The sequence below is a fragment of the Phyllobates terribilis genome, unplaced genomic scaffold (genome assembly GCF_046119375.1).
Source record: "Phyllobates terribilis strain yellow unplaced genomic scaffold, ASM4611937v1 Scaffold_11__3_contigs__length_659146591, whole genome shotgun sequence".
Classification (NCBI taxonomy): Eukaryota; Metazoa; Chordata; class Amphibia; order Anura; family Dendrobatidae; genus Phyllobates; species Phyllobates terribilis.
Window position 1 is genome coordinate 318,492,150 of NW_027362771.1, and position 19,892 is coordinate 318,512,041.

At 42.2% G+C, this 19,892-nt stretch overlaps 1 protein-coding gene across 2 annotated transcripts in view; it reads right to left on the reverse strand.

The window, feature by feature from the left end:
* SND1 (staphylococcal nuclease and tudor domain containing 1) overlaps nucleotides 1–19,892 on the reverse strand; it is a 693,764-nt gene that overhangs the window by 607,522 nt on the left and 66,350 nt on the right. For both annotated transcript variants that reach the window (XM_073652562.1, XM_073652561.1), the window contains exon 10: nucleotides 8,158–8,271. In XM_073652562.1, the coding sequence (XP_073508663.1) occupies nucleotides 8,158–8,271 (114 nt within the window). The remainder of the gene's footprint in view (nucleotides 1–8,157; nucleotides 8,272–19,892) is intronic.

Here is a 19,892-nt window from a genome sequence, read left to right on the forward strand (position 1 = left end):
GCCTCTCTCCACTTGATTGACAGGTGTCTGCTTCAGTGACCCGTCTCAGCCTATGCATGGAGTTGGATGGGGAGTACATAGGAATCTACAATTAGGTAGCCAGTCCTTGATTCATGCTGCCAGATGTTCATGAAGCAAGAACTAGTTGACAGGTTCCTGTTAATTACAAACAGTGGTTTTAGGAAAGGTATCTAGAATTAGCTCAATTCTTATATTTGCCAAGTCAGCCAGAACCCACGCTGAAGGGCTGTGCAGCCAGAACCCACGCTGAAGGGCTGTGCAGCCAGAACCCACGCTGATGGGCTGTGCAGCCAGAACCCACGCTGAAGGGCTGTGCAGCCAGAACCCACGCTGATGGGCTGTGCAGCCAGAACCCACGCTGATGGGCTGTGCAGCCAGAACCCACGCTGATGGGCTGTGCAGCCAGAACCCACGCTGATGGGCTGTGCAGCCAGAACCCACGCTGATGGGCTGTGCAGCCAGAACCCACGCTGATGGGCTGTGCAGCCAGAACCCACGCTGATGGGCTGTGCAGCCAGAACCCACGCTGATGGGCTGTGCAGCCAGAACCCACGCTGATGGGCTGTGCAGCCAGAACCCACGCTGATGGGCTGTGCAGCCAGAACCCACGCTGATGGGCTGTGCAGCCAGAACCCACGCTGATGGGCTGTGCAGCCAGAACCCACGCTGAACCCCTAAGGATAGGCCATCACTGTTAAGGTCCTGGACAACCCCTTTTGTTCGATTTTTTTTTATAAAAAAAGGAAAATTAGAAGATTGGTCAAAAATGGTTTATTCCTTTCAACAAGACTACAGATGCTGATAGTAATTATTTGATAAACCAATAAATGAATGAGCTCAAATTTTCAAAAGTGTTTGTTTTATCAGAACACCTCTGCAAAGTCAGTTTTTTCAAGAAAGGACTTGACTAGCCAGGCAATTCCCCTGCATCTAGAAATGTAGTATTCAGATGAATGCCCATCCATGTAATACAGGGACATCCAGAAACTTAGCCAATTTTATTCTAGCTCATAGACATACACCGTGACCCAGAGAGGGGGGTCACCGTAATATGTCAACCATTTACATGGATAAAATAATCAAAAAAAAGTTTGCCCTATTACTGGTACACTTGAAACTGCCTGGTGACTACATGCAGGATATATTCCAGCCATAGACAGGTGAAGCATTATCATGACATAATCCATGTTAATCACTTCAGCGGTCAGTGATGATCATGTATAGATAGAAACTTATCTTTATACCTGGAAGTATAAAAACTGCACCTCCTGATACCTACCAGGCATCTGTTTTTTTCTTCATTGACTCATGGACACACGGGCAGAGTAGACAAAGGAGGGTGCATGAAGGGTTTGAAACAGAAGCTTTTTGGACTCGTCATTGCGCTGACCCGTCACTAGGACACTGGTTCCTAGACACAAACATTGCAACTTGCTAATGCAATAACAAATGCCACATTATTTTCCCAACCTAGCTTAAATAATGCCAATGTAAACAATGAACAATGGCTTGACTAGTATGTCACTCCAAGGACCTCCAAGCTACGACTTGCCTACTTTGGATACATCACATGAAGAGAGCAATCACTGGAGAAGGACATCGTGGTTTGAAGAATAGAAGGAACAAGATGAAGAGGAAGACCAGCAACCTGATAGCTTGATACTATCAAGAAAACAGTGGAGAAGACCCTGGTGGACGTATCTAGGATTGCATATGAGCGATCTTCCTGCAGAAAAATCATCCATTAAGTTGCTCAAAATCGAGCCGAAGGCTGTTAACTAAAATAATGACTAGAATAAATATAATATTTAGGTGCTAGGTGTAGATTTGGTGTGTATTGATATGCAAAACCCAATCCAACAGCTACGTCAGTAATCTCTTGCTGATGAACGGGAACCTTGATAACCACCTTCTACCTGCCACCAACCATTCCTATTTTCATTAAGTCGGCCTGGTGTGATGCAACATGTACATCACACTGTAACGATGACATAGCGCCAGGCCGATTAGTAAAAGCCACAGATACCATCAGATAAGAAGCAGTTCTCACAGCTCCTGTCCAGCAGCCACAGATTACTGACGTAGTCGATGGACTGGGTCGTGCAAATCAAACACAATAAAAATCTTACTTGTGAACAGACCTGTGTTTTGTTTTTACTACAAGATATGCTACTTTTCTCAGAAACAGTGCAAATCTTACGCATGGTCCATGTCATGGTTATTAGAACAGAAACAGATCTATTTTTCTTAACAAATGCAACCCCCTTTAAGAGTAGACAGTAATATGTTCATATTTGACTCAAAGATTCACACCAAATTTCCTTCACTATTTTAACTGGCATTTTAACGGGCAGCTGTTTTTCTGTGAAAGTGGTCTGATCAAGTTACAGTGGAAATTGCACCCAAATTAGTTGTGCGTTTGCTGTGAAGACAGAAGGACTGAACAGTGGAGCTTTGATAGCCGTCAGTTTTGTAGAGGTATTTTGCTGTTGCCGCAGTTCAGCCATTATGAAATGACAAGAGAAACACATTCAAGGTCAGCTTTAATCACTTAAAATGTTAATGGCAGCTCTCCATAAATATTTACTCCTTCAGGGCTTCCTCAACATTTAACAAACCTAATGCTTGTTGAATCAAAGCTGGCGGATTTCACATTGTTATTGGAAGCAGCGGGTCACTCTTATATAGGAAACTGCTTGTGTGGAGGAACTTTTTGCAGCAAGTCCTGAAGAATAATTGGTTAAACAAACTTATCCCCAGTTACTAAGAAAGTATTTCACGACTTCACCTATTTACATTTAAAGCCGTCTTGACAAGCCACAAAAGAACGTCCAAATATAAGTGAAACGTACACAGTTATTACAGATACCAGTATTAGAGCAGAGTGCACACCTCTCCAACACTATCCATCATTAGTTAGGGGGTCTCTTCATCACACAGAACTAAAACTACACTGCTCAAAAAAATAAAGGGAACACTCAAATAACACATCCTAGATCAGAATGAATGAAATATTCTCATTGAATACTTTGTTCTGTACAAAGTTGAATGTGCTGACAACAAAATCACACAAAAATCATCAATGGAAATCAAATTTATTAACCAATGGAGGCCTGGATTTGAAGTCACCCCCAAAATAAAAGTGGAAAAACACACTACAGGCTGATCCAACTTTAATGTAATGTCCTTAAAACAAGTCAAAATGAGGCTCAGTACTGTGTGTGGCCTCCACGTGCCTGTATGACCTCCCTACAACGCCTGGGCATGCTCCTGATGAGGTTGCGGATGGTCTCTTGTGGGATCTCCTCCCAGACCTGGACTAAAGCCCCCGTCACACTAAGTGAGATTGCTAGCGAGATCGCTGCTGAGTCACAAGTTTTGTGATGCAACAGCGACCTCAGTAGCGATCTCGCTACATTTGACACTTAGCAGCGACCAGGCCCCTGCTGTGAGATCGCTGGTCGTGTCAGAATGGTCTGGACATTTCTTTGATTGTTGAGGCCCTGCTGGGTAGCATGCATCGGTGTGTTTGACACCTTCACCAACGACCTTGTTGACAACTCAGACACAGAAACACATAGGCGTGCATCGTTATACAGATCGTTGCGGGTCGCTGCATCGCTGCTGCGTCGTTGGGAAGATCTTACTGTTTGACATCTCACCAGCGACCACATAGCGACGCAGCAACGATCCCTGACAGGTCGTATCGTTGTCGGGATCGCTGTAGCGTCGCTTAGTGTGACGGGGCCTTAAAGCATCCGCCAACTCCTGGACAGTCTGTGGTGCAACGTGACGTTGGTGGATGGAGCGAGACATGATGTCCCAGATGTGCTCAATCGGATTCAGGTCTGGGGAACGGGCGGGCCAGTCCATAGCTTAAATGCCTTCATCTTGCAGGAACTGCTGACACACTCCAGCCACATGAGGTCTGGCATTGTCCTGCATTAGGAGGAACCCAGGGCCAACCGCACCAGCATATGGTCTCACAAGGGTTCTGAGGATCTCATCTCGGTACCTAATGGCAGTCAGGCTACCTCTGGCGAGCACATGGAGGGCTGTGCGGCCCTCCAAAGAAATGCCACCCCACACCATTACTGACCCAATGCCTAACCGGTCACGTTGAAGGATGTTGCAGGCAGCAGATCGCTCTCCACGGCGTCTCCAGACTCTGTCACGCCTGTCACATGTGCTCAGTGTGAACCTGCTTTCATCTGTGAAGAGCACAGGGCACCAGTGGCGACTTTGCCAATCCTGGTGTTCTGTGGCAAGCGTCCTGCACAGTGTTGGGCTGTGAGCACAACCCCCATCTGTGGACGTCGGGCCCTCATACCACCCTCATGGAGTCGGTTTCTAACCGCTTGTGCAGACACATGCACATTTGTGGCCTGCTGGAGGTCATTTTGCAGGGCTCTGGCAGTGCTTCTCCTGTTCCTCCTTGAACAAAGGCGGAGGTAGTGGTCCTGCTGCTGGGTTATTGCCCTCCTACGGCCCCCTCCACGTCTCCTGGTGTACTGGCCTGTCTCTTGGTAGCGCCTCAAGCCTCTGGACACTACGCTGACAAACACAGCAAACCTTCTTGCCACAGCTCGCACTGATGTGCCATCCTGGATGAGCTGCACTACCTGAGCAACTTCTGTGGGTTGTAGAGTCCGTCTCATGCTACCACGAGTGTGAAAGCACAACCAACATTCAAAAGTGACCAAAACATCAGCCAGAAAGCATTGGTACCGAGATGTGGTCTGTGGTCCCCACCTGCAGAGCCACTCCTTTATTGAGGGTGTCTTGATAATTGCCAATAATTTCCATCAATTGTCTATTCCATTTGCACAACAGCATGTGAAATTGATGGTCAATCAATGTTGCTTCCTAAGTGGACAGTTTGATTTCACAGAAGTTTGATTTACTTGGAGTTATATTCTGTTGTTTAAGTGTTCCCTTTATATTTTGAGCAGTGTATATTATACTAGAAAGTACAATAGTCAACTACATTAGAAACACCTTCAAAGCAAGTGCAAATGAGGCCTTCAATCTCTTATAACTAGGGTCTAGAATAAAAGTAGATACAGCTCATTTGCTAAAGGCTATGAGCTTTAGGGGAGTTTTACATTGCAATGAATAAGAGAGGCTTTGTAATTTAACTTTTTAGTGGCTAAACCTGTGTTATTGTATTTCTAGTGTAGAGCAAGTGCATTAATGTACTCACTGATCGCCATCTTTCCTGGTTTCCAGAAGCGCTCCGGTCCTCTTCTAAGTCATGTGGACAGTATTCTGCCGGCTCACCTCGCACTAGGGTTTATGTGGGAGCTGGAAGTGGCTTTTACAATGTAAGCCTATGGAACATCAGAAAGAAGCTACATAGACCTACATTGTAAAAGCGACTTATGGGCTCAGAGCCCAGTGTAACCAGCAAGTCAGAATAGAAGTCACATGAGTGAGAAGAGAACCGGAGGGACTACAACTACAAACACATTTGCACAGTTTTAACGATTGCAAAAAATGATTGGAAATGTTTCTTTAAATGAGGAAAGGTCATTAGCTTAAAAATTTTGAGTTAAATACCTTGTAAAACTCTCAGTGCTCCCTCGATAATGACACTCTTTTCCATTTGTTGCGCCGTGGCGCTCTATTGCCGAGATGTTCACAATTGTTTCTTCTGTAGTGCAATGTGTGAAATTTCTGCTTGTAGTCCACCTGAGCTGGGACTGATATGATAGATCAGCTGTTGAGCTGTGATTGGCAGGATCTAGGAGGGAGGGTTGAAAAAGCACACCGCTAGAGAAGACTCTGAAGATGCCCAGCTGATCTGCAAGCAGAGATTTCACATACTGTGATCCAGAAGAAACAAATGTGAATATATCTGCAATGGAGCATTGCAGTCCAAATAGAAAGCAGCAGCAGAATCATTGGAGATCGGGAATCTGTTCAAGGTATTTGACTCAATTTGAGTAAGTGACAGGTCCTTTTTAAGGCTAAGTTAACACAAGCGTATAAAAACTCATCCGATAATCATCCAAAAAAGAAAAAAAAGAAAGGACGATTTTTCACCTGTATAGTTATTCATATGGCATCAGTTTTTACACATCAGCAGTTATTATAATTTACAAGACAAAATACAGTTTCCTATGTTAAAAAATGTTAACGTTTCGGTAAAAATTGTATGCAACTACCACTGCATGCTGGGCTGTTTCCTGTAAAAAATGATGGAATCTGCACTCAGAGCTGCTGGCAGGGCCTCTAATTTAGAGATCAGCAGAGCATCAAAGGTCCCCATCTAATGTGTATGAGAACGCACTGATTCTTTTCCGACAGATGATGTCCAGTGGCATCTGGCACATGCGCAGATGTCAGCACTTCGATTCACCGCAGATGTGGCCATCAGGACTGCTCCCTTCAGTCTTTACATGTTCCATAACCTACTTTATAACTTATTTTTTCCTTTATACTCCAAAGTCCATTTCTGAGTTATATTTTTAGGCCACATTCACACTACTAGTATTTGGTCAGTATTTCACATCAGTATTTGTAAGCCAAAACCAGGATTGGGTGATAAACGCAGAAGTGGTGACGTGTTTCTATTATACTTTTCCTCTGATTGTTCCACTCCTGGTTTTGGCTTACAAATACTGACGTAAAATACTTAACGTGTGAACTTGGCCTTAGAAAGATACTACCATGATTTTTAACACTTAGTTGACAATTAAATGGCATATATGATCACAGCTTCCCTTTAGGACTGATTCATAAGCATGGATGTTACTAGAGGCTCTCAAAGTTTATATTACAAGAGTCCGCCCAAATGACTGAACTAGAAACTGCCCTTATTGTGTAATATGTTTGCTTGTTTAAAACCAAGAAAGGGAGCTACAATACTGTATGAGAGATTGAAAAAAAAGGCTTGAGGTAATTTGAATGTACATCAGCATGAGTGAGAAAGTGCCAAAGAACAGAGTACAGATTTCCAGCCTCACAACAGTTCAGCTTGGAATAGGTAAAATGAAGGGTATTCAACCAAAGCCAATTATAATTATAGCTGGGTATGCAGCAAGAAGCCAAACGGCAGTCCAGAGCTATTAAATGGCAATTAGCATTGCGATGCTACTGGATGCTGGAGTGGATGCACTTGGAAAATAAACAAGGAGTGGGAAAGGTTTGTAGCATCTACCTACTCATGCCACTGGCCATCTGCGAGTACAATATATGATAGAACACAATTAATAGGTAGATATATATGAGCGGTCATTCACACAACAGTGATTTACTACAGGATTATAGATATATGAACTAGATGATCATCTGGGACAAGTTACTATCCTGTACAGTATTCAGCCCTCATTGTAGGTCTCTTCTGTCCTATACAGATTTTGATTTGGAGGCTAGAGATTGGATCTTACTTTCTATTAAAAGCGAAGAAGAACGTAACAGTATGTGATGTAGTGTATATGAAGCCAAGGCTCAATCAATTGCAGCAAAACGTGGATTTACCATACACTAAGGATTTGCTCCAGGCATGTAAACATAGTGTCAAGGTGAGTAATTCATATTTACTACTTTAAATACTTGTTAATGCCGCACATAGGTTATGGATTTAAAGCTTTTGCAACATAAAAAGTAATTAAATAGAAGTACATATGCTCACATATTCAAGCACATTTATTAATAGTCATGGGAAGCAGTTGGCACAAAAGGCACATTGAGCCAACCTTATCAAAGTGACACAAGGCACTTCATTTGGCACACATTTGATAAACTATAATTCTATTTAGATGAATTTGGCATGTCTCCTCCTCCATTTCATAAACAAATGCTATGCCAGTATTTCTAAATGCACAAAAATGCATGTCTCATTGTAGTAAAAGGCTTGTACAAGATTAGAAAAACAGGGCTGCTTTCTGCCAGAAACAGTGCCGTGACTAACCACAGGTTTTGTCTGGTATTGCAGATGCAGAGGATTGAAGAAAGAAAGGGATCACATGGTCCATCAAGTCTGCTCTTATGTACAAACCAATAGCCTTGTAGAAAACCACACACAGTGATTTCAGTGCTCAAGAGAAATATAAATGCCCAATTCAGCGCTGCTACATATTTAAAACTGCAGCAATTATCAATGTAGGTCCCAGGAGAAAGAACAGTCCTTACCTGTGATCCTTCACCTTCAAGTCTGGGAGGTCTGATGCTGGAAAGATGAATGGTTTTGAATTCCCCAGAGCTCAGCTTCCCCACCATGGCATCAGCATTTAACACTTGAACAACCTGTAAGAAAATAAACAAAGTTCGCATAACTGGAGAATTTCCATAAAAAGTCAGTGTGCACTAATAATTTACAGTAAAACTTGGTGGTAATATAGAAACAACAGGTGTGGTTATTTGTATGGACCTCACTAAGATAAAATATTGATTCATTACACAGGTGTCCAGCAGACAGGTTACCTAACAAAGAAAACTTCAATGGCACCACATAGAAGAGAAATGTCACAAGCCCTGAGAAAAAAAAATATTTCTTTAGGCTGTGTGCCCACGTAGCGTTTTTCAAGCGTATATGCTGCGGAATTTCCGCAGCGTAAACGCTTGAAAAACGCATGTATATCCGCACCCCATGGTCCCCAATGGCATTCCGCAATGTCAATGCCCATGCTGCGGATTTTTCCGCAGCGTATATGCTGCAGTCAAAAATCCGCAGCATGTTCATTAATTTTGCGGAAGCGCAGCGGAATCAATGTGCGGATGGTACCCAAGTCTGGATGAGAGGAGACTCTCATCCAGACCTGGGTACCAAAGAACCTGTAAAAAAAAGAATAAAATAAAGTTTATACTTATCTTCTGATGTTTTCCCTCCGTCGCGCTGTTGTCTGAAGGACCTGCCACGTCATTGAGTCATGTGACCCACCACATGACTCAATGACGTCACCGCAGGTCCTGCACACAACAGTGTGAGCCGCTCAAGACTCCGGACGGGGCAGAGGATGCATCAGAAGGTGAGTATAAAGTTTATTTTTTTATTTTTTACCATTCTGAACAAGTTGTCAAGCACTTTTCCAAGTGATGCTTGGAGAAGTGCTTGATAACCCGCATGCGGAAATGCATGCAAAGACGCCTCACAAACGCTTCTACCTGGCGGGAAAACCGCATGTAATATCCGCATGCGATTTTCCCGCCAGGGAGAAGCGTAAAAAATATGCTTCAGGTCCGCAACGTGGGCACATAGCATTACACAACAAAAGGTGAAGGCTACAAGATCAGCAAAGCTTTAGTATACTACATGAAAGTTATCAGGACTGTTCATTAGAGATTAGTAAATAGGCTTGCAGTAAATTGAATTTGGACATGAATCTTACAAAAAAAAAAATTGGATTCTCTCAATTCAAAAAGGCAAAACACACCTCACCGCTCTGCTCAATGTCTGGTCCTCTACATCATGCGCCATCTCTTCCTCCATCTACACTCTGCACTGTGTAGGCCTCTGATATCAGGACGTATGTTGCCTGAACTCTACTCAGTACTCCGTGCAGAATGAAGGAGTACAGAACAGTCGGTAAGAAGAGTCCGGAGGTAGCTGCCGGGGTGGGGCAGTTGAGCAGAAAAGAGGCTTTTTTTAACGCTACATTAATTATGCTTTGTGGTCTCTTGAGATGCAGAGCATAATAAGGTACAACAGATTTGAAGTGAATAAATTCCACGAGTATCAAATTTTCTGGACAAATTCATGCACACTGAATTCGAATTTCAGCAGATTAGCTCCTCACCAAAATTCATGTCCACCTACATAACCAACCTTAAAAACCAGGAACTTAAATAGCATGGTTTTCTTTTAAAGAAGAAAAATTTATAAACAGAAAAAACTGACCGGCACATCCAAAACAAGAAATAGGTGTGTACAGGTGCTTACTAGGAACAGCTACTGCCGCTCCGTCTCTAGGCCACATGCGGTTTTAATTGCAGCACGATCTTGCCTTCCCATACACAAGCAGGCTTATGTCTCTTAGAGAGGAGTTCACATTGGTAGGGTCCTGGTATCGAGAAACACCATACCGTGCCTACCAGGTACACATGAATGGCCAATTTATGCGCATAGATTTCAAGGTTATTTCTATTTTCTACAGCAGTAATGCCATTCAAATTTCATGTTCGCATACTTAGTGTTGCAGAGTGCTGCTTTATTTGTTAAGAAGAATTTATGTTATACAATAAAAAAAAAGTGTATAAACAAAATGTTCTACAACTTTCTTGATTTTCAATATGCTCATTTTAATGTAACAACAAGTGTACTCATTCATTCACTGTAGAGGCAGCAAACTTGTGTAGACCAAGGCCATGTGCGCATGACATGACATGACCTTGCAGCATTTTGATGAGTGTTTTACATCAGTATTTATCCCCCAATACCAGAGTTGGTTAAAAATTCAAGAAGTTAAATTATTTCCATTAGGCCACGGCCCCACTATCAGTATTCGGTCAGTATTTTTTCTCAGGAGTGGAAGACAAAACCAGGTGAGGAACAATCAGAGAAAATGTATAATAGAAACAAGTCACCAATTCAGCATTGATCACCCACTCCGGGTTTTGGCTCCCACTCCTGAGAAAAAATACTGACCAAATACTGATAGTGGGGGGTTGTGGCCTTATACATTTTCTGTATTGGTTTCATATGTGGTTTTGGCATACAAACACTGCTCAAATTCTGATGTGTGAATGTGGCCCTATTCCTGCCAAAGCAATGCTGTGTGAACTAAGGCTAGATTGACATTAGTTATGCAGGCTCTGCTACGATGGTCAGTCACAGTTCTGTCATTTTTACTGGACCCCATGTAAATTCCATGACGTCTGTCTAGCATCAATGGCGTCATTCATGTGACAGCTCTGTGCCGGGAATGAATTCAGTCATTCTGTTCCCAATATGGAATCCTAAACATTGAAGTGATTCCAACCTTAACAAATTGGATTCCCAGACAGATATTTCTTTCACTAATGACATTTCTGCTGTTTCTGGGAATTTCGGTCCAGTGGGCGGTCTGATCAGTGATTGACAGCTATCCATGTATCAGTGTGCATACTGAGACAGCAGTCAGTCACTGATAGGACCACCCACCTAGAAGATTATTTCATCTGATGAACAAGCATTTTGCTAGTTCATCGAATGATCGGCAGCCTGACTACACAGCAAGATATTCATGAAATGAGCATCTTTAACAACATTTGTGCACAATCATCTTACAGTGTAAATGCCCCTTTTGTAATGTACTACCTGAAGGGGTCGCTTTTACAAAAAAATTGCCTAGTCTACTTTTCAGTCTAAATAATAAAAAAAATCCTTGCAACAGTTATATAAACCAGCCTTTGTTTAACCTAATGGGAATTAGAAATACAACACCCGAAATTAGGCAGAAGACATCTTCAAGGCACAATGCATTCTTAATACTTTGTGTATCTGAGAATGAATGGAGAGGTGAGGAGATGCCTATTTTGCAAAAAACTGCCACCCAGTCAGAGAGAAACCCAAACCAAAACGTACACTAGCTGGTAGACACTGAACTAATTTTTTGTGCTCCTCATCTGAATTATACTAACAAATAAAGAGATAAAATCACAGACTTTACAGCTGTATGAGGTCTGCAGAGTCTAGAAGCCAAACTCCCAGCTACTTCAGAGCACTAAAAAAAAAATTCTAAACTTTTCAAAATTCCTATCCAAGTAAACATGCAATAAGCTATACTTCAAATAAATATATACTGCATGGTTATGTGGAAGGTGGAGTTGGATTCTGCCAACCGCGCAGAACTGTGCTGTAGAGTTTTCTTTGTAAACTTCACTGGTTTACTGGAAAGCTACTTATATTTAACAATTTTAATACAGACTGTAAAAAATTCAAAGCAAAAAAAACAAAACAAAAAAGTAGTATTCATTTCATCCATTTACTTGAGCATTTGTATTACACACATTCAGTGCAATGAAAGACAAGATGCCTAAAATACAGAGTAGACTTCATGTGCTGAAGTACCTGCACTCTATACATTACTCAGCTAAGTGCTGAATTTTGCTTTCATTAAAAGCTTGTCAGTAAAGGGCAAACATTCGCTTATCAAGTGAGAAATGGAGCGCACAGCACAGCCCGTGTAAGGGCTGATTAATGAGGGTTCACAAGGTATAGCATTTAACCACATTAATGTGGTGACCAAATCTGCTCTTATTAGAAAAACCAAACGACTTGAGCTTCTAATACTGCAGGGGAGGGAAAAAAATATACATTTGAGTGAAGTGTAACAGCATTTTTACATTTCCAAGCTTTGGTTTGGCATTTAAACGACTTAAAAAAAAAACTTTCCACAAATAGCTAAAGGAAAATGGTATGAGATTGAAGAATGCAAATGGAAAATGTGGACACTAGTTTATACTCTGATTACTGAGATTTTGGTAATTCTCTACACTCTCACAAACCTGCTAACACCAAAGAATATCAACTCAGAGCTGGTTTAAGGAAATCCACAAGCAAAGGAGATCATGCCCTCCTACCAACTACAAGATAAAAAGAAAGAAAAAAAATACACAATGAGCATCATTAGCCACCTTCCCCACTGAATTTAGCGCATTTTTTAATACCTGGAAACTGTTTTACCAAAACTTATTAGAATTTTTCTTTACGGGGAGATGCACAAGGACTATACCAGGTTAGCTGGTAATGCTTCTGACAGTCAGGTGGAATTCACATCACCTGTAGGCTACGGTCACAGTTTTTGAAGAGTTTTTTTTTCTAAAAAACGCTTAGAAAACACTTCTTGTTCCTCTCTATGCAAAATCCATTTTGCTGTTCATAAGAGCCTTTTCTTAAAAGGTTTTCAAAAAATCCTGGTGAAGAGGGGAAAAAAAAAAAAAGTATGGCACTGCTTCTAAATAGATCCTAAAGGAAACCTGCAATAGCAAAACAAAAGACTGCAAAGAATGATTGGATTTGGGGGGAAAAAAAGTCTACAAAATCATTTCAGGAAATTAAAAACTCCTCCAAAAAATAAGTGTTTCTTTAAGCGATTTCCTTAAAAAACAAAAACAAAAAAAAACTCGGGTGTAAACATAGCCTTAAAGGGGTATTCCCATCTCCAAGATCCTATCCCAATATGTAGTAGATGTAATAATAATAATATTAGCAAATACCTCCAATTAGAAATGTAGTATAGTTCTTCTGATTCGCTATGTCTCTTTACTCATGTGCAGGCATTACAGGACCTTAAGTATCCATGGTTACGACCACTGATCTAGTGACATGTTAGCTAGTTGCTAGTGGTCGTAACCATGGATACCTAAACTACTGCAATGCCTGCACATGAGGAATCAGAAAAACTATACTACATTTTTAATTGTAGGTATTTGCGAATACTATTACCAGGGCCAGCGTCAGCACCCGGGCAAGTGCCAGGGCCCTGAGCAGGCGGGGGGCCCACTTGCTGTGGGGCACCCCGCCGGGCTATGGGCGGAGGAGAGCAGTACCAGCGCCCGCCCTTCTCCCCCGCTTGCTCAGGGCCCCGGCAGCCGGATACTTACCTCTCCCCGTGCCTCCGCAGATCAGCTGTCTTCCTGCTGTGCGCTCCCTCTGACGTCTCAGGTCAGAGGGTGCAGTGACGTCTTTCTACCGCGCCCTCCCCTGAGCCGTCACAGGCAGCGCAGAGCGGGAAGACGCCGGCAACGCTTGAGTCCGGACCTGAGCAGCGGCAGCAGGTGAGGAGGAGTGAGGTGAGTATTTGATATTTTTGATTTTTTTTTTTTTATGTATGGAGGCATTATATGGGGGGATGATATCCTGTATGGGGCACTATATGGGGGGGGGGGGGGGGGTGGTGATATCCAGTATGGGGTATTATATGGGGGGGTGATATCCAGCATGGGGCATTATATGGGGGGGGTTATATCCTGTATGGGGCATAATATGGGGGGGGGGGTGACATCCTGCATGGGGCATTGTATGGGGGGCTGACATCCTGCATGGGGCATTATATGGGGGGCTGACATCCTGCATGGGGCATTATATGGGGGGATGATATCCCGTATGGGGCATTATATGGGGGGGGGGGTGACATCCTGCATGGGGCATTGTATGAGGGGGTGACATCCTGCATGGGGCATTGTATGAGGGGGTGACATCCTGCATGGGGAATAATATGGGGGGATGATATCCTGCATGGGGCATTATATGGGGGGGTGAGTGACATCCTGCATGGGGCATTATATGGGGGGGGTGACATCCTGAAAGGGACATTATATGGGGGGGGGTGACATCCTGAAAGGGGCATTATATGGGGGGGTGACATCCAACATGGGGCATTATAAGGGGGGGGGGGGGGGGGACAGCCTGCATAGGGCATTATGTGGGGGGGAGCAGACTGCTTGGAGCATTATATGGGGGCCAGTATCCTGTATGGAGCGTTATAAGGGGACTAGTATCATGTATGGAGCATTATATGGGGGCCAGTATTCTGTATGGAGAGTTATATGGGGGCCAGTATTCCGTATGGAGCATTATATGGGGGTAATTATACTGTGTGGAGCGATTCGCCGGTTTCTGAGCTACTGTGGAATTTACAATAGATATCACTCATGTAATGTAAGAAGTGAAATCTTTGGCATTGTACTATTATACATATACATATATATATATATTATATATATATATATTATACATATATATATATATATATATATATATATATATATATTTCTCTGCGGTATCTGTGCATCATGAATAGTGGTATGTGCTAAAGGGGCCCACTGAGACTCTTTCGCCCGGGGCCCAGAAAAACCTGGAGCCGGCCCTGACTATTACACTTACTACATATTGGGATAGGATCTTGGAGATGGGAATACCCCTTTAAGGTTTATATTTAGCACATACAATATGAAAACTACCTATTTATGTACTGAAAGCAAACTCCAGCATATGTCATAGTGTTGCACTGCTGAGTTAAAAGGTATATTCTCTTTTGTTGCAGTGGGCAATAGTATAGACCAGTGGTGGGAAATTCATTTTCCCGAAAGGCCACGTGAGACTGTGACTATGGTGGAGGGCAAAACCAATAGGCTAAAATTAATTCTGCTCAATATTAATATTAATATAAATAATTGTAATGAATATGTTAATTGTATCACTTAATATTGAGTAGATTTAAATATGCTGACAACCCTCTTTAAGCTGTATGAACCCGCATATAGCCACCCTGTACCCCTGTATGCCTTCTGAGCCTGCACACAGCCCCCTTATATGCAGTATGAGCCCACACACAGCCCCCTTAAATGCAGAATGAACCCGCACACAGCCCCCCATATATGCCGTATGAGCCCCCACATACACCCTTACATACAGTATGAGCCCCCATATAGCCTCTCTATATACAGTATGAGTCACCACATAGCCCCCTGTATATAGTGCGAGCACCCACATAGCGTCTATATATACAGTATGAGCCGCATATAGCCCCCTATATACAGCATGAGCTCCCGCATAGCTCTCTGAATGAAGTATAAGCCCCCATGTAGCATCCTATATACAGTAGGAGTACTCACATAGCTCCCTAAATACATTAGGGCAGCAGGGTGGCTCAGTGGTCAGCACTGCAGCCTTGCAGCGCTGGGTTCAAATCCCACCAAGGACAACATCTGTATGGAGTTTGTATGTTCTCCCCGTGTTTGCTTGGGTTTCCTCTGGGTTCTCCGGTTTCCTCCGACACTCCAAAGACATACTTATAGGGAATTTAGATTGTGAGCCCCAATGGGGACAGCGATGATAATGTACAGTTATATGAAAAAGTTTGGGCACCCCTATTAATCTTAATGTTTTATAAAAATTGGTGCTTTTGCAACAGCTATTTCAGTTTGATATATGTAATAACTGTTGGACACAGTAATGTTTCTGCCTTGAAATTAGGTTTATTGTACTAACAGAAAATGTGCAATCTGCATTCAAACAAAATTTGACAGGTGCATAAGTATGGGCACCATTATCATTTTCTTGTTTTAAATACTCCTACCTACTTTTCACTGACTTACTAAAGCACTTTTTTTGGTTTTGTAACCTCATTGAGCTTTGAACTTCATAGCCAGGTGTATGCAATCATGAGAAAAGCTACTTAAAGTGGCCACTTGCAAGTTGTTCTCCTGTTTGAATCTCCTCTGAAGAGTGGCATCACGGGCTCCTCAAAAGAACTGTCAAATGATCTGAAAACAAAGATTATTCAACATAGTTGTTCAGGGGAAGGATACAAAAAGCTCTCTCAGAGATTTAACCTGTCAGTTTCCACTGTGAGGAACATAGTAAGGAAATGGAAGAACACAGGGACAGTTCTTGTTAAGGCCAGAAGTGGCAGGCCAAGAAAAAAATCAGAAAGGCAGAGAAGAAGAATGGTGAGATCAGTCAAGGACAACGCTCAGACCACCTCCAGAGAGCTGCAGCATCAACTTGCTGCAGATGGTGTCACTGTGCATCGGTCAACTATACAACGCACTTTGCACAAGGAGAAGCTGTATGGGAGAGTGATGCGAAAGAAGCCGTTTCTGCAAGCACGCCACAAACAGTGTCGGCTGAGGTATGCAAAAGCACATTTGGAGAAGCCAATTTCTTTTTGGAAGAAGGTCCTGTGGACTGATGAAACAAAGATTGAGTTGTTTGGCCATACAAAAAGGCGTTATGCATGGCGGCAAAAAAAAAACAGCATTCCAAGAAAAACACTTGCTACCCACAGTAAAATTTGGTGGAGGTTCCATCATGCTTTGAGGCTGGGTGGCCAATGCCGGCACCGGGAATCTTGTTAAAGTTGAGGGACGCATGGATTCCACTCAGTATCAGCAGATTCTTGACAAGAATGTTCAAGAATCAGTGACAAAGTTGAAGTTACGCAGGGGATGGATCTTTCAGCAAGACAATGATCCAAAACACCGCTCCAAATCTACTCAGGCATTCATGCAGAGGAACAATTACAATGTTCTGGAATGGCCATCTCAGTCCCCAGACCTGAATATCATTGAACATCTGTGGGATCATTTGAAGAGGGCTGTCCATGCTCGGCGACCATCAAACTTAACTGAACTGGAATTGTTTTGTAAAGAGGAATGGTCAAAAATACCTTCATCCAGGATCCAGTAAATCATTAAAAGCTACAGGAAGCGACTAGAGGCTGTTATTTTTGCAAAAGGGGGATCTACTAAATATTAATGTCACTTTTCTGGTGAGGTGCCCATACTTATGCACCTGTCAAATTTTGTTTGAATGCAGATTGCACATTTTCTGTTAGTACAATAAACCTCATTTCAAGGCAGAAACATTACTGTGTCCAACAGTTATTACATATATCAAACTGAAATAGCTGTTGCGAAAACAGCAATTTTTATAAAACATTAAGCTTAAGATTAATAGGGGTGCCCAAACTTTTTCATATAACTGTATGTAAAGTACTGGGGAATATGTTGGTGCTATATAAAAATAAATAAAAATTATTATTATTATGAGCCTCCCATAGCCTCCTACGTATATACATGCAAACATCCCATAAACATATGAAAAAAAAAACAAAAACGAGAACACAAACACATACTCGCCTCGCTCCTGTTCCCCCAGGGATCTGCTCCGGGTTCCTGTACACTGACTCTCTTCATCACGTCAGCTGCCTCAGTCACACATGCTGATTACTTTACTGGGTGCTGCAGTTTGTATTAAAAATGGTTTTCTCTGCCTGCTGCTGATCTATCAGTTCTCTCAATGCTGAGCTCTGTATTACCCTGCCCCCACTCCTGACTGGTAGATTTCTGCCCATGTACAGTGTACACAGAAAGCTGCCAATCAGTGGTGGTGGTGTGGTTTGACTAGTCCTCTAGTCGCTGAAATCAGGGTCTCTGCCCCTACATTATGCTGCTCTCAGATTAGGTAGCAAAAACCTGGCGATTCCCTTTAAGTATTTAACGGTACAAACAGTGGAAAGCAGTTATACAGTTTAGTAACAAACATACTGTAATAAAAGTGGCTTCTAAAATGGTAAACACCATGAATTGCAAACCACAAAAAAGTCAGAACTGTCCTGTGCATTTCAAGTAGCAGTCTTTTAAATGGTTTATAAGCAGGCAAAGTTTACAAGGAGTTGATGAGTGACTTAATGGTAGGTTATTAGGTCATTAGAAAATCCAGAACAAGCTACAAAACAAGATCAGGTTGTCGGAAATTCAGTTATTACTTGGCACTTTTCTGCCATATTTGTGACAGCACAGGGACATGGCTTCTGTGGTAAAAGGATGCGAATGTGAACATGGCACTTATATGAAAAATCGCCCGAATCACTGCTGAATATTTGTTTTCCAATTAAAAATCTAGGCACAGATTTCCCAAAATGTAATCTCCATTCCTATGGGTGAAGTTCAATACGCAAGTACTCTGCACATTTGCTTGCAATACACTGAATATCTGTTAAACTCTCAACAGCACCTGTAATTAAACATCAACACCAACGCAGCAAGAATGGATGGCTGGCATGCCAGTTCTATGCCCTCAGCTCAGAAACTTTACTATGTCATAGACTGAATTTGTGGGGAAAAAAAGAAGAATCCCTACGAAATGAATCAAACATACCTATAGATCATCTCCACAAGTGATATTCTTAAATGACAAATCTTCCACACAAAAAAAAAAAAAAAAAAAACTAAAAATCCATATAGTCTGACCACTTAACAAGGACCATTATATAGGTTTTCTTTTAAAGGCACGAGTTGGAATAAAGAATCAACACAACACCAAGTTCCTATATAATCTGGAGAATACAGCTTTTGAGCTAGATCTGTGTTTTGTTTATTACAATATTCAAGCAAAATGAATCTTCTGAAACAGTCATGCCATGCTGCAGTTTATCTTCATTTGGAAGCAGAAAGATTTAGCAACATGTAGGCCAATTATATACCTCCCTACTGATTCACTTCATACAAGGAATTCATCAGTTGTGACAGGCCAAGTGGGCTCAGACAGTACACGACCACGGCTACCAGGCCTGGAAGCCACCAATTTATGAACACTATATCAGGAATCTGCATTATTGGGATAGAAATAAAAACGCAGGCAATGGTTACTTCTTAAAGGGAAGGTGTCATTGAAACTACTGTTTAAAACATTTTCTTTATTTTAATGGACTTTTTTAAATTAGGTTTTAATTAAATTCTCCATATCACTATAAAACAAAAATATAATATAAATAGATACATATCTTTTATTTTTGTACAATTTACACACTGGCCACTAAGCCTGATAACAGACTCATTCTTCTCGGGTTCTTCTCCCTCACTTTTCACAATGACTTCTGTCCAGAAAACTTCTATTCAAGACACTAAGGTAAGAGCCAGAAAGAATAGGACTTATTTATCTCATGGACCTAATGGCCAGTGTGAAAATAGCAAGGCTTCTGTTTCATCAGTAAAGCACTACTCCAGCGTTTTGTTTTTTACTGCAGCGCTGGAGTGGTGCTACTAATGCAAGTTCCCTGCCCCCAGTATTATACCCACCAGCCGCTGCCCTCATGTTATCAGCGCTGCTCCAGTCAGTCTTCTGCCGGATTGCACCAATGCTTGCTGAGCGCTCCAGAAGTCACAACTGCATGTAAGGCTTTAAGAGCCAGAAAGAGATTCTCAGACTTGCATTGAGCGCTTGTGACCATTACCTCTGACTTCCGGTCAGTCAGATGTTGCAGTCACAAGATGGCAGATCAGGATCAAAGTGGCACCAGGAACAGCTGAAGGTGATTGGTAAGTATAATACTAAGGGCAGAACTTAGACTAGTAGCATCACTAGAGCGCTTAAATAAGAAAAAGCACTAAAAAAAACCACCACATTTGACCCCTTAAGGACTGGCCAATTTTAATTTCAT